General features: G+C 42.3%; 1 protein-coding gene across 1 annotated transcript; it reads left to right on the forward strand.

Moving 5' to 3' along the window:
* Window positions 1-14: 14 nt before the first annotated feature.
* SLC25A32 (solute carrier family 25 member 32) lies at window positions 15-9,872 on the forward strand. Its single transcript, XM_075549412.1, has 7 exons — window positions 15-427; window positions 4,202-4,352; window positions 4,812-4,897; window positions 6,200-6,360; window positions 7,896-8,009; window positions 8,447-8,592; window positions 9,390-9,872. Exons 1-7 carry the CDS (start codon window positions 274-276, stop codon window positions 9,526-9,528), a joined length of 951 nt encoding a protein of 316 aa, XP_075405527.1. The 5' UTR covers window positions 15-273; the 3' UTR covers window positions 9,529-9,872.
* The last annotated feature ends 1,568 nt before the right edge of the window (window positions 9,873-11,440 follow it).

Raw genomic sequence — 11,440 nt, forward strand, 5'->3', positions numbered from 1 at the left:
GTCTGCCGCTGTGGCCGCCGGGGAGGCAGGGCGGAGCCTGGGGCCCCGCCTCCCTCGCGTTCGCCTCCGCTGCCCCCTTCCAGTCCCCTTCGCGCCGGTCTGTCCCGGCTTCGCTCCCGCGTCCTGGCGCCGGACTCCACGTGCCAGCCACGGAAGTGGGTTCGCGCCGCTCAGTGGCTGCTCCCGGCGGCTTCCGTCGCCACGGTGGCGGCCACTGCATCTCGTCCCACCGCCGCGGCCCTGAGCGCCGTGGTGCCGGCGGGTCCGGAGCCTATGACGAGCCAGGGCCAGCCAGCGTCCGGCTCGTCGGCTTGGAGCTCGATTTTCCGCCATGTCCGGTACGAGAACCTGGTGGCGGGCGTGAGCGGAGGAGTGCTGTCCAACCTCGCGCTGCACCCGCTGGACCTCGTGAAAATACGCTTCGCCGGTAAGGACCATCTTAGACCCCGGGCGCCGGCCCCCTCGCTGACACCCCCCTTTTCTGGACCCCTCATCCAGCCCGCGTCTCCCCGCCCCCTCTGAACGGTGGGCGAGTTGTGAGAAGTCTGACGACCCCAGCACCTGGACTGGGTGCCAGAGGAGCCTTGTCTCTCCTGCCTCGTCCGTACTGTGGAGAGGATGCTCAGCTACACCTAGGTCTGGTTAGCGGAACCCGGCGAAGGTGTCTGGCTGCTGTGGATCCCATCCCCGCGGGACGTGTGGGTAGGGAAGGATCCTCCTGAGTGTCGAACAGGAGAGGGCTCAAAGCCGGGTTTAGACTAATGAAGGGATTCTCACATTGAACGGCTTAGCCACCGCCGCACACGGCTTGGAGGTACTTTGAAATCGAAAAATCGTAAAGTAACCACGTGTTTGGCAGTTCTGCTGAGAGGGAAATGCAGGCACGGCGAGTAGAGGTTAATCCTCACCCCGCAGGTAATTGGGAGGGAGTAGGTGTAGGAGTGAATTCTCTCCAAGGTGGTTTGAGTTTGTAGCGTTTATCGTGTGCAAGGTGCTGCGATCACAAAGGTACCTAGGAACCAGCAGTTGTATGTAAGTTTATTGTGCTGTGTGTATTGAGTTAATCCATTAAGTACCTTGAAATGAAAAGAACCTTTACAGTCAACACATAATCTGGAAAAGATCCTTTCATAGATGATCCGTATAACTTTTATCAGGAAACTTTTCTGGTATTATCCCTACAAATTAAGTTCTTCCCTCATTGAGAATTAGATCTGCAAAGTGCTTTATCTTAAGGAGTTCAGATCATTCCATTCAACTCAACAGATACTTATTATATTATTATTCGTGGAGTACTGGATGGGACATAGAGATTCTTGTCCTCAAGGAGCTTACAGTCTAATTATGCAAATATTTAAAACTAGGTAACAAAGGCCAAGGCAGAGTGGAGTAAACTCAAATACCAAAATAATCAGAGAATGGACTATCAGAATTATAGATTGTTGATGGCCACATTTGTTTGATAAGTTTTCCATAGATTAAATTGGATATCGAGAAAATGAGGCAAGAAACTTCTGATGACAGAAACTCAGTGGAAGTTAGAATGATCTCCTTAGGAGAAAAGTCCACAAAGGCTTATCAGAAACCCATAGGAGCAGCTCTACTCTGTCATATAGGCTCGTTATAAGTTGAAATCTACTTGATGATAGTGAGGTTTGTTTTGTTTTGTGTTTTTACTCAACAATCCTGTGCATTTTTTTCAAAGTTGGCTAAGTTGCGTAAGTGAAAGTCACAACCGTGTAAAAGATGGATCTGGGATTTCAGCCCAGGTAGTCTAACCCTAGAACTCTCCATACTATCTCAGGGGATCCCTGATACACCTCTGAACATGAAGAAAACAATTTTAGACCCGGCTGCAGCTGTAACCCTCTGTGACGGTGGTCCTCAACCTTCCTAGTGCCACCACCCTTTCATACAGTTCCTCATGTTGTGGTGACAGCCCAGCCATAACATTGTTTTCATTGCTACTTCATAACTGTTATTTCACTACTCTTAAGAATCGGGTGGCCCCTGTGAAAGAGTTGCTCAAGCCCACCCACCCAAAGGGGTCAAAACCCACAGGCTGAGAACCCTTGCTCTAGGAGGAGTTGTCTCTTCAGTGTTCTGTTACCAGGTAGCAGTTAATACATCACCCAGCGAAGGATGGTTGCCTTATGAGCTTAAGGCAGTGCTAAGAAGCTGGCCATGCCTGAAGGGCACCCTTTGGACCTGAGAAGAGTGGTATTCTTGGTGAAATCAGGAGCAAATTAGGCAATCAATAAAGCTGAGGTGACTGGTAAGAGACTGAGGTAAGATCTGAGGACTTAATGATCTTGTCAAAGCAAAAGCTTTGTATTACATTTTTAAAGCCCACAGTGTGGCTATAAATGGCTAACGACAAAAGGGAAATTTCAGAAGATGAATAGCTGAAATCAAAATACAAAAAACAAACAAACCTTGCTGTCATTGAGTCCATGCTGAGTCATAGTATCCCTGTTGTCAGGTACCATCCAGTCAGTGCTGACTCATAGCCACCTTATACACAACACAACGGAATACTGTAGGCCTGCGCTTTCCTCACAATGGTTCCTGTGCCTGAGCCATTGCTGCAGCCACCGTATCAGTCCATCTTGTATAGGGCCCTGCTCGCTCTTATAGTGACCTTATGAGATCAAAATAGTTGATTTTTTAATCCGCATCCATCTGAAATGACTCATTAGATTATAATTTCTGGCGCTATCTGGTTGTTGATCCTGAAAGGAACTCCCTCAGGAGATGTCCAGGGTGTTAGAAAGAACAGAGATCATTTCACAGGAGAAAATTACTGGAACCTGAAGGGAAAAACAAAATCTCTTAAGCTCCTACTCAGAGAGCTGCCAAGTGGAAAGGGAGTGGCCAAAGAGCAGATGTAGGTTGGGTGGAAATTACAGGGAAGCTGCTCTTGGCCTGGCAGAGTGGTGGGGTGCAGAAGTCAAACAGCGGGCTTGTAATGAAGTGGTTCAGGGAGAGGCTCGATGACAGGTTAGAAAATCCTTGTATTCAGTGGGAAGTTTAGATTAGACGATGATTGAAGCCCTTTCAGACTTAAAGATTTAATTTTAAATATACAATAATGAGACATGAATGACTCGTTCTTAAAAATAACCTAAAAACTTGAATATTCTACATGTGAAAGTTATGTCTTTTGATAAACAACATAAAAGATTGTATACCTGCCTGCTTTTATACCTGTCTTGTATAAACCTGACAATAATCCTGGGAGAAAGGTGATATTTATCCCCGTTTTGCAAATGAGGGTGCCAACGCTAATCAGGGCAGTTAGAGCTCAAGCCCAGTTCTTCTGACAAAGCCTCGTGTACTTTAATCTCGTTTGATGCTGTCACATGGCCAGGTTAGTGATGAAAGAATTGGACTTATCCACCTTTGCCTGCCAATGATAGATCGTCGTGCTTCCCTGCCGGGCTCGGCCCTATACTGTAAACATTAGCAGTGAAAGTCAGGCCAGTGAATGGGTATGATTGCACCCAGCCAGTGGAATTGTAATTTGTGTAAACTTTCTGGATGGCAATTTCAGCATGTGCTTATGTCAGCGGTTCTCAACCTGTGGGTCGTGATCCCTTTGGGGGTTGAACGACCCTTTCGTAGGGGTCGCCTGATTCATAACAGCAAAATGACAATTTTGAAGTAGCAATGAAAATAATGTTATGGTTGGGCAGTCACCACAAAATGAGGAACTGTATTAAAGGGTGGCGGCATTAGGAAGATTGAGAACCACTGGCTTATTATGACCTTAAAGTTATATCCCATTTTAACAGCAAATTCAAGGAAATAAGAATTCAGTCTCTGTTATAGAGTATACTTGGAGAGACGTTCTATGGTAACAAAAAAATGAGAAAGAAAAGTCTTAACTAGTGAGGTGAATGCTCAATATATTCTCTAGGGAAAAAGGTGTATGTGAGAATTCTATAAGGTAAAGTAACCTAGTCTATAAATTACATGTCACTATAAGAGAGTGAATCATTATGGGCTATGAGAAAGGACCCCAAGTGGCGCAGTGCTCAAGCGCTTGGCTGCTACCTAAAAGGTCCATCGTTTTTATTTTTCTTCACCTAAAATATTTTTCTGTGGGTTTGTCATTTTTATGTAGCCAGTGATGTGATGCCTATATGCACATGTGAGTTAGAACTTGAACTTGTTCTCATCTGTGTGTCCTGTCATGCAGTGAATGATGGATTGGAACTAAGACCGAAGTATAAAGGAATTTTGCATTGTCTGACTACTATTTGGAAGCTTGATGGACTGCGAGGACTCTACCAAGGAGTAACTCCGAATGTGTGGGGTGCAGGTTTATCCTGGGGACTCTACTTTTTTTTGTGAGTAGATCTGGGAGATTTTAACAATGCCAAATAAAAATTCTTAATTCTTTTCCTAGTGAGTTTTACATGCCAGTTGATACAAGATAACTCAGGTAATTAATTTCTCTGAATTAGAAGGGTCAGAAAGAGCAAGATGGTTTATTAGTTTCATTCTCTGTGAGCTGTTGGCAGAGGCATTTGCTCTGGAAGGAAGTGGATGCGGTGGCGGCATAACTTCTTACAGAAGTTCCTTTGATGAAGTGCATGTAGGAAGGTGAAATATTTAACTGGCTACTTTTGTAAGCTTAATACTCATGTTACAGTGAACCACTGTCAACATGTCCATTCTTGGAAGAGGTCTCATTTTGTCTTAATATATATTAATTCTGGGATGCTTTGGTAACACTCTTTCAAGCAGACTTTAGTGTTGTATAATGCCTATTCACACATTTTATCAAACTGTGTTTGAATTTTTAGTTACAATGCCATCAAATCATATAAGACAGATGGAAGAACTGAACAGTTAGAGGCTACAGAATACCTTATCTCGGCTGCCGAAGCTGGTAAGGCAAAGTGTGACGTGCAGAATGTCAGTTTACACCTTGAATCTTCTTTGATTTGATTTATCCCTTTTGAACACCAGAACTTGACTGTGCTCTATTCCCTATATGACTCAGGGGCCACATGATTACGTAGAAAGCAGGTCTTCCCCTTGGGTAAAACCCAAAGCCAAGGACGCTGCCACGGAGTTGATTCCAGTTGATGAAGAACTAATAGGGCAGCGTAGACCTGCCGAAGGGTTTCCTTGGTTGTAAATCTTGATAAGAACAGACACCCACATTTTGCTCCTTGCTGATTCCTCTGGATAGATCTACCACAAAAAGTGGAAGATTTAGCAAGGTTATGGGTCCATTAATAGTTTAAAGTGATTTGATAGTTTTTGAAGTAAAATTTCGATTTTAAAATTGTACAGTGTAGTAGCTTGTTTAATTGCTTCATGCACGTCTGATGTCTAGAGGGAAGAACACAAAGGAAAAGCCGAGTGTAACTCCTACTTGGATATCCTGCCTCCTTTAGTTTTATCATCTTCAAAATGCCGTGAGTCCTTCAGGACAAGAGCTGTCTTTCTCACTTCTGCATACCTAACTGCTTACAGAGTCCACAGCAGGGTTTAATAAATACCTGTTGAAGAAGTGACTACTTAAGAAAAAGCAAAAAGGAACTTCCCTGATTAAAAATTTTTTTTCTATCAAGATTGTAACATTGCATTCATTATATCATAGCTACTTCAATTTTAAGGAGTTTCTTAGAATGGATTTGAAGATTTTTATAATTATCTTACATGTATGCAAATGGCTGAACGCCTGGTCTCCTAATCTTCAGCCAGCCCCTCTTGTTAAATCATGTCCTACTCCCAAGTCTTCTTATCTATCGTGGACTATTTCTCAAATTTCCATCGGCTCTACCCCAGCTAGCATTGTTTAGGACCTACAGTTCATTGTCAAAGGGAAAGTATCTCACAGTCTACTTCCTGTAATTCACCTCTTGCTAACCAGTGGCGGAACTTGGTAAGACCACTGAGAATTCTGTCTATTCTGCTCTGAGGCTAAAGCGCACAAATGGCAAAGCACCCACTACTAACCAAAGGCTGGTAGTTCACATCTATCCAGAGGCACTTCAGGAGACAGGCCTGGCCGTGCTTTCAAAGATCAGAGCTATGAAAACCCTGTGGAACATAATGAACAACAAATCTAAGACCAGCCCTGGGCACCCCCATTCTTTACATAAATATGCTGTTCTTAATTGGATCATCAGAAATTAGAAGGTACCAGTATATTGAGTAACCTTATTGTATCTGATTTTAGGAGCCATGACCCTCTGCCTTACAAACCCATTATGGGTAGCAAAAACCCGCCTGATGTTGCAGTATGAGAATGAGGTTAACCCTCCACATCGACAGTATAAAGGACTGTTTGATACGCTCATGAAAATTCATAAGTATGAAGGTGTGCGAGGGCTGTATAAGGTAATAACTTGTTACATAATTTTAAAAAACTGGAATCAACCGTATTGAAATGATACTTTAAGCTGTGAGAACTGTAGCATGATAATGGCAGGTATGGGAAGAACTGTATAAAACTGGTGTGTTTTCAGGAGGTCATACAATCAGGCATTCAATCTCCATTCTCTTCCCGACAGCCCTGATCCCTTGGGAATTTGGGATAATGTAATGAGAAGATGTCAGTGGTCCTGTGAACAGATCTTAGTTGATTTTACTGACCAAATGTGCAACAATTCCAATCTGTTCCAAGGGAATATCTTTGACTGGATTTTAAATGAATTAAAAAAACAACAAAAATAGCCCCTTATTGGTTTTTTGAGATTTATTCCTACTCTGGCTATAAATCTGTTTCCAGTTTTATAGCTCTTTTTTTCTTGTTTGCCTCTTGTCTAGTTCCTAGCTCTACCTGCTGTTTACCCTCATAACATTTTATTACTCTTCCTACCAAAAAATCCACTAGCATCATGTTTCCAACTCAAAGCACCCTACATAGGTTCTCCGTGCTTTATATAGCTTTATGGGAGCAGCCAGCCTAATCTGTCTCGCATAGAGAGGCTGCTGTGTTTGAACTGCTGCCCTTGCTGTTAGCAGTCATGTGTGTGCCTGGTACTCGACAGTTTCACCAGTTTAAAAATCAAAATCAAACACATTACGTCATAAGTTCTATAGATCGTAAGATTCTTGTTAGCACTTAACTGACGCAGGAGCAAAAACCTGTGGAAATATATCATTTGCTGGTTGCCATGTTCTTTTATTTATTTATTTTGGGGGGGGATCATTTTATTGGGGCTCATACAACTCTTACCACAAGCCGTACATCATCAGTTGTGTAAAGCACATTTGTACATTCGTTACCCTCCTCATTCTCAAAACATTTGCTCTCCACGTAAGCCCCTGGCATCAGCTCCTCATTTCCGCCCTCCCTCCCCACTCCCCCTCACTCATGAACCCTAGATAATTTATAAAGAATTATTTTGTCCACGTTCTTGTAAAATACTGGTAAACATTCCATTGAGTTAGCATTTTCCTTTGTTAGCTTTCCCATAGTTAATCTCCTACTCACGCCCCAGCTCTATAGTAGGTGGTTTTGCTAGCAGATCTCATCCAATCCAACTCCTGACATTATAAGTGATGGAACCAAGGAAGGAAGAACTGGAAAAGTTATTCAAAGTTGCTTAGTGTTTATGGATCTAAAAGTACTGTCTCCATTCCAGAACTGCTGCAGTTTTGAAGTTTCCATTTTTCTCCCCTGATAATGTAGGTCTCTTCACTTGATGTTTATTAAGTTTTTAAATCCTAAGATCTGAAATTTTAAGCCTTAAAATAAAAAAATTAAATAGGAAAGAATGCACTTTAGAGTTTTCATATGAAAATGTGGTTTATCCAAAACTGTAACAGTTGATGGATTTGCTTAAAGTAGCTACCCTAAGAAGGAAGGGAAAACACGCCTTTGAGAGTGCACTGGTAACTTAGTTCCTTTTTTAAATGGTTCCCTTTAGGGATTTGTTCCTGGGCTCTTTGGGACATCACATGGTGCTCTTCAGTTTATGACATATGAATTGCTGAAGTTGAAATATAACCAACATATCAATAGATTACCAGAAGCCCCATTGGTAAGATGATTATTGGAAAAAATGATATAATTGACTTTTATGGGCGTTTACATATAGGTGGGCAGTGGGTCATGCTTGCTTGGGTGATATTGCTATGATTTTAAATACTGAATCTTCCACTAATTTGATCTTTATAGTCTCATGATACATAAATGTTTAAAAAAATAGCACCTCTTAACTGTTAAAAACCCATGTAAAGGGTTTTTTCCTATATGATTTTTATTTCTACAGAAACAGGGGCTTCAAGAAGTTAATGGATAAACTCCATTATCTTGGGATTCCATTCTGTGGATTTTTTAAAGCCCCCTGTATTTTCTAAAGAAAACCAGCCATGTGTGTGTATGTTGTTTTAGAGCACACTGGGATATATATCTGTGGACTTTTTAAAGCCCGTGTCTTTTCTAAAGAAAACCAGCCATGTGTGTGTGTTGTTTTAGAGCACACCGGAATATATATCTGTGGCAGCACTATCCAAGATAGTTGCGGTGGCGGCAACATACCCGTATCAAGTTGTGAGAGCTCGTCTTCAGGATCAACACATTTTTTACACAGGTGTGCTGGATGTGATCACAAAGACATGGAGGTAAGAGCAATGGGGTTCCCCAGAAGTGGTCTTAGGAGGTGAGGCCTTGCATGTCGCAGATGGTTAAATCGATACTTGTTTTATAGCAAAGGTAAGGGTGTTGTGATGAAAAGTTGTCTGGTGTTGCCTGCATTCCCATTTGCTTTTATCTGTGACCTTGGACTCATCTCCCCCTTAAAAAAAAGAAACAACAAAAAGATCCCAGGTTAATAATTTTAGAAGAGCCACACCTGCTCCTGGCAGCGTAACACTGGCAAATAGTTGTTTCCATGGATGGGAGAGAGACTGTTCTTCCTCATCTAACATGGGAAAAGCTAGACTATTATATACAAACATCCCCATGATTCCCTTTTCCTGTAAAAAGTTCAGAGTGGACTATTGAAGGTGTTTAAATTTAGTTCAATTCAGAAAATAGTTACTTAGTCTCTTAAGTGATGAGTTCTTAAGTCATGTTCTTTTTTCTAAGCATGAAGGAAATCAGGTGGTCAGTTGTGTGTGTGCTGGATTCAGTGTTGCTTAGCACTTACACAGTAAGTTATCTTTAGTGCCTACATTAAATGAGAGTTAAATTCCTGCAGAGGTTAAAGGTACTTGAGAGATGGTTTTCATTAAACACTGGTAAATTCTACTTTGAGCTGTCCTTTTGCCATCCATAAGAGCAGTCTAAGCCCTCCAAATGTCTTATCATCCGAAAACCTGAACTTTTGTGCTCTGTGACTGTTTGCTCCGTGTTAAACGTGTGTATTTTCAGGTGAGCCATGTGGTGATGGAACACATATCTGTTTTTCTCTCTACAGGAAAGAAGGCATCGGTGGATTTTACAAAGGCATTGCCCCCAATTTGATTAGAGTCACTCCAGCCTGCTGCATTACCTTTGTGGTATATGAAAATGTCTTACATTTTTTACTTGACTTGAGAAAAAACAAAGTAAGCTAAAAGGAAATCATTTCAAAGTACCTGCTGCAGGCAGATAGCCTCCTTCCTAGGGTCTGAAATGTAAAACTCAGAAGAGTACTGCCCCCCAGCCTGCTCACACTGAAAGTGGTCCATAGTCATTACAAGAAGTCAGAGAACGGCGACGTCTTCACAGTGTTTCCTGCTTTTTGCCTTCTGTGCATGTAGGACCTGGCTTCCCTCTGCCTGAAATGTCTGCCATCAACACAACGTGAACACTGGCAGCCAGCAGTGTAGACTTGCAAAAATGCATCTCTTTTATTCAAGTAGAAATGGATTTGTAATATTTACTAAATAGACTAGACTAATTTTCTTGTTTTTCTGAACTCATTTGCCTGGGTTGTCTTAATTTGAAAAATACCTGACATCTGATGCCATTCCATTTCATTTTTAGAGGTTTTCCTATCATTTAAAAGAGAACCCCGGATCCAGTTCTAGCGTTTTGGCCGAGATACTTAGTGTGTTTTAAATGTACAAAATCTGAACTTGTAGGATCCGCCTATGAATCACTTACTGAAGATGCTCATAGAATCTCTTATACAACCGCTGGGACATTTGGGATGTGTTTGGTGACAGACTGTGAGAAAACGAGTCTGCATCCCTCTTGAATGGTACTCTACTTTACCTTTGGGACCCATGGGCCCAGATCCCCAGTAAATGATGAATCTACATTGGTTCTTTAAATCCAGGTCTCGATAGACATTACATTCATAGCCATGACTGACTCTGCTTTTGTGCATCATTGTAAATGATAAAGGCCTGCCAGAATGTCAGCGAAGTCCTTTTTGTTTCTCACAAACACGAGACATGCTGTTGCACTACCCTCTCTGTTGTAAATAAAACAGCGTGGCTTTCAAAGCCCTATTTAATTGGTTCTTTGAAAATAGGTCTATTTTTTATATTTTGAAAATGGCTTTGTTTTTGAAATAAAGATGACAAGTAACTAATTGTTTTTACTAAAATCTCTAGTGATGTGTAGAAGCGCTTTGTAAATTATGGTTTTTCTTTCATATTCTGGGCCATTATAATGTGTGTGAAACCCTGATGTTGATCCCGACATGGAAAAACAAATTGTCGTTGCTATTCGGAATTTAGAGATAGCCTCATTATTCCACTACCTACCATGTACTCCAAAATTAAGAAAATTTAGAGTGTAGTTGAAGAGCATGCAAGGAGATTTCCACAGAGCCCTGGAGGATTTCTGAGAGACGAGAACACATCTCAAGAACTCATTCAAGAATGAACAGTTTCTAAGCTCCTACTGTGTTCAAGAGAGGTCTCCCCCAGACAGCTTTTGTGCCCTCCTGGGATGGACACTTTAGTGTAGGTGTCAGAGGGGCCCTGCTGGTGCCCTGGGTGGCACACTGAGCTCGCTCTGAGGTCAGCAGTTGGAACCCACCAGTTGCTCCAAGGGAGAAAGATGAGGCTGACTGCTCCCGTAAAGATTTGTACAGTCTTAGAAACCTGAAGGGGTAGCACGTTCAACTCTGTCTTACAGGGTTACTGTGAGTCAGAATCCTTTGCTGGCAGTGAGTTTGGTGTTTCGATGGTTATCAGACAAGTTATATGTAGGATATAATTTCAGATACTGAAGGAAAACACCACCACCATAGGAGCAAACAGGCTCGCCTTTCACCAGAGAGCAACAAGTGGGCTTGAACATTGACTTTGTGGTCCGCAGCTCTGTGCATAACCCACTAAGCTACCAGGGCTCCTCAGATGTAAAAGTTGAGATACAGTAGGGGCTGTGTGGAGGTGTTCCGAAAGGCCTTTTAAAGGAGGTAATGTTTGTCACATTTTGAGAGAAGGAAACAAGCTAGAGAGAAACTGTCCAAGCAGAGAAAATAGCAAGTACAAAGAACCTATGGCCCGGGTGAGTTTTTCTGGAAGAGGG

Source organism: Tenrec ecaudatus, chromosome 5 (genome assembly GCF_050624435.1).
Source record: "Tenrec ecaudatus isolate mTenEca1 chromosome 5, mTenEca1.hap1, whole genome shotgun sequence".
Taxonomy (NCBI): domain Eukaryota; kingdom Metazoa; phylum Chordata; class Mammalia; order Afrosoricida; family Tenrecidae; genus Tenrec; species Tenrec ecaudatus.

Coding starts and splice junctions, on each gene's coding strand:
- SLC25A32 (XM_075549412.1), top strand. CDS start 274: ATGACGAGCCAGGGCCAGCCAGCGTCCGGCTCGTCGGCTTGGAGCTCG. Junction 428..4,201: donor CGTGAAAATACGCTTCGCCG/GTAAGGACCATC, acceptor CCTGTCATGCAG/TGAATGATGGATTGGAACTA. Junction 8,593..9,389: donor GTGATCACAAAGACATGGAG/GTAAGAGCAATG, acceptor TTCTCTCTACAG/GAAAGAAGGCATCGGTGGAT.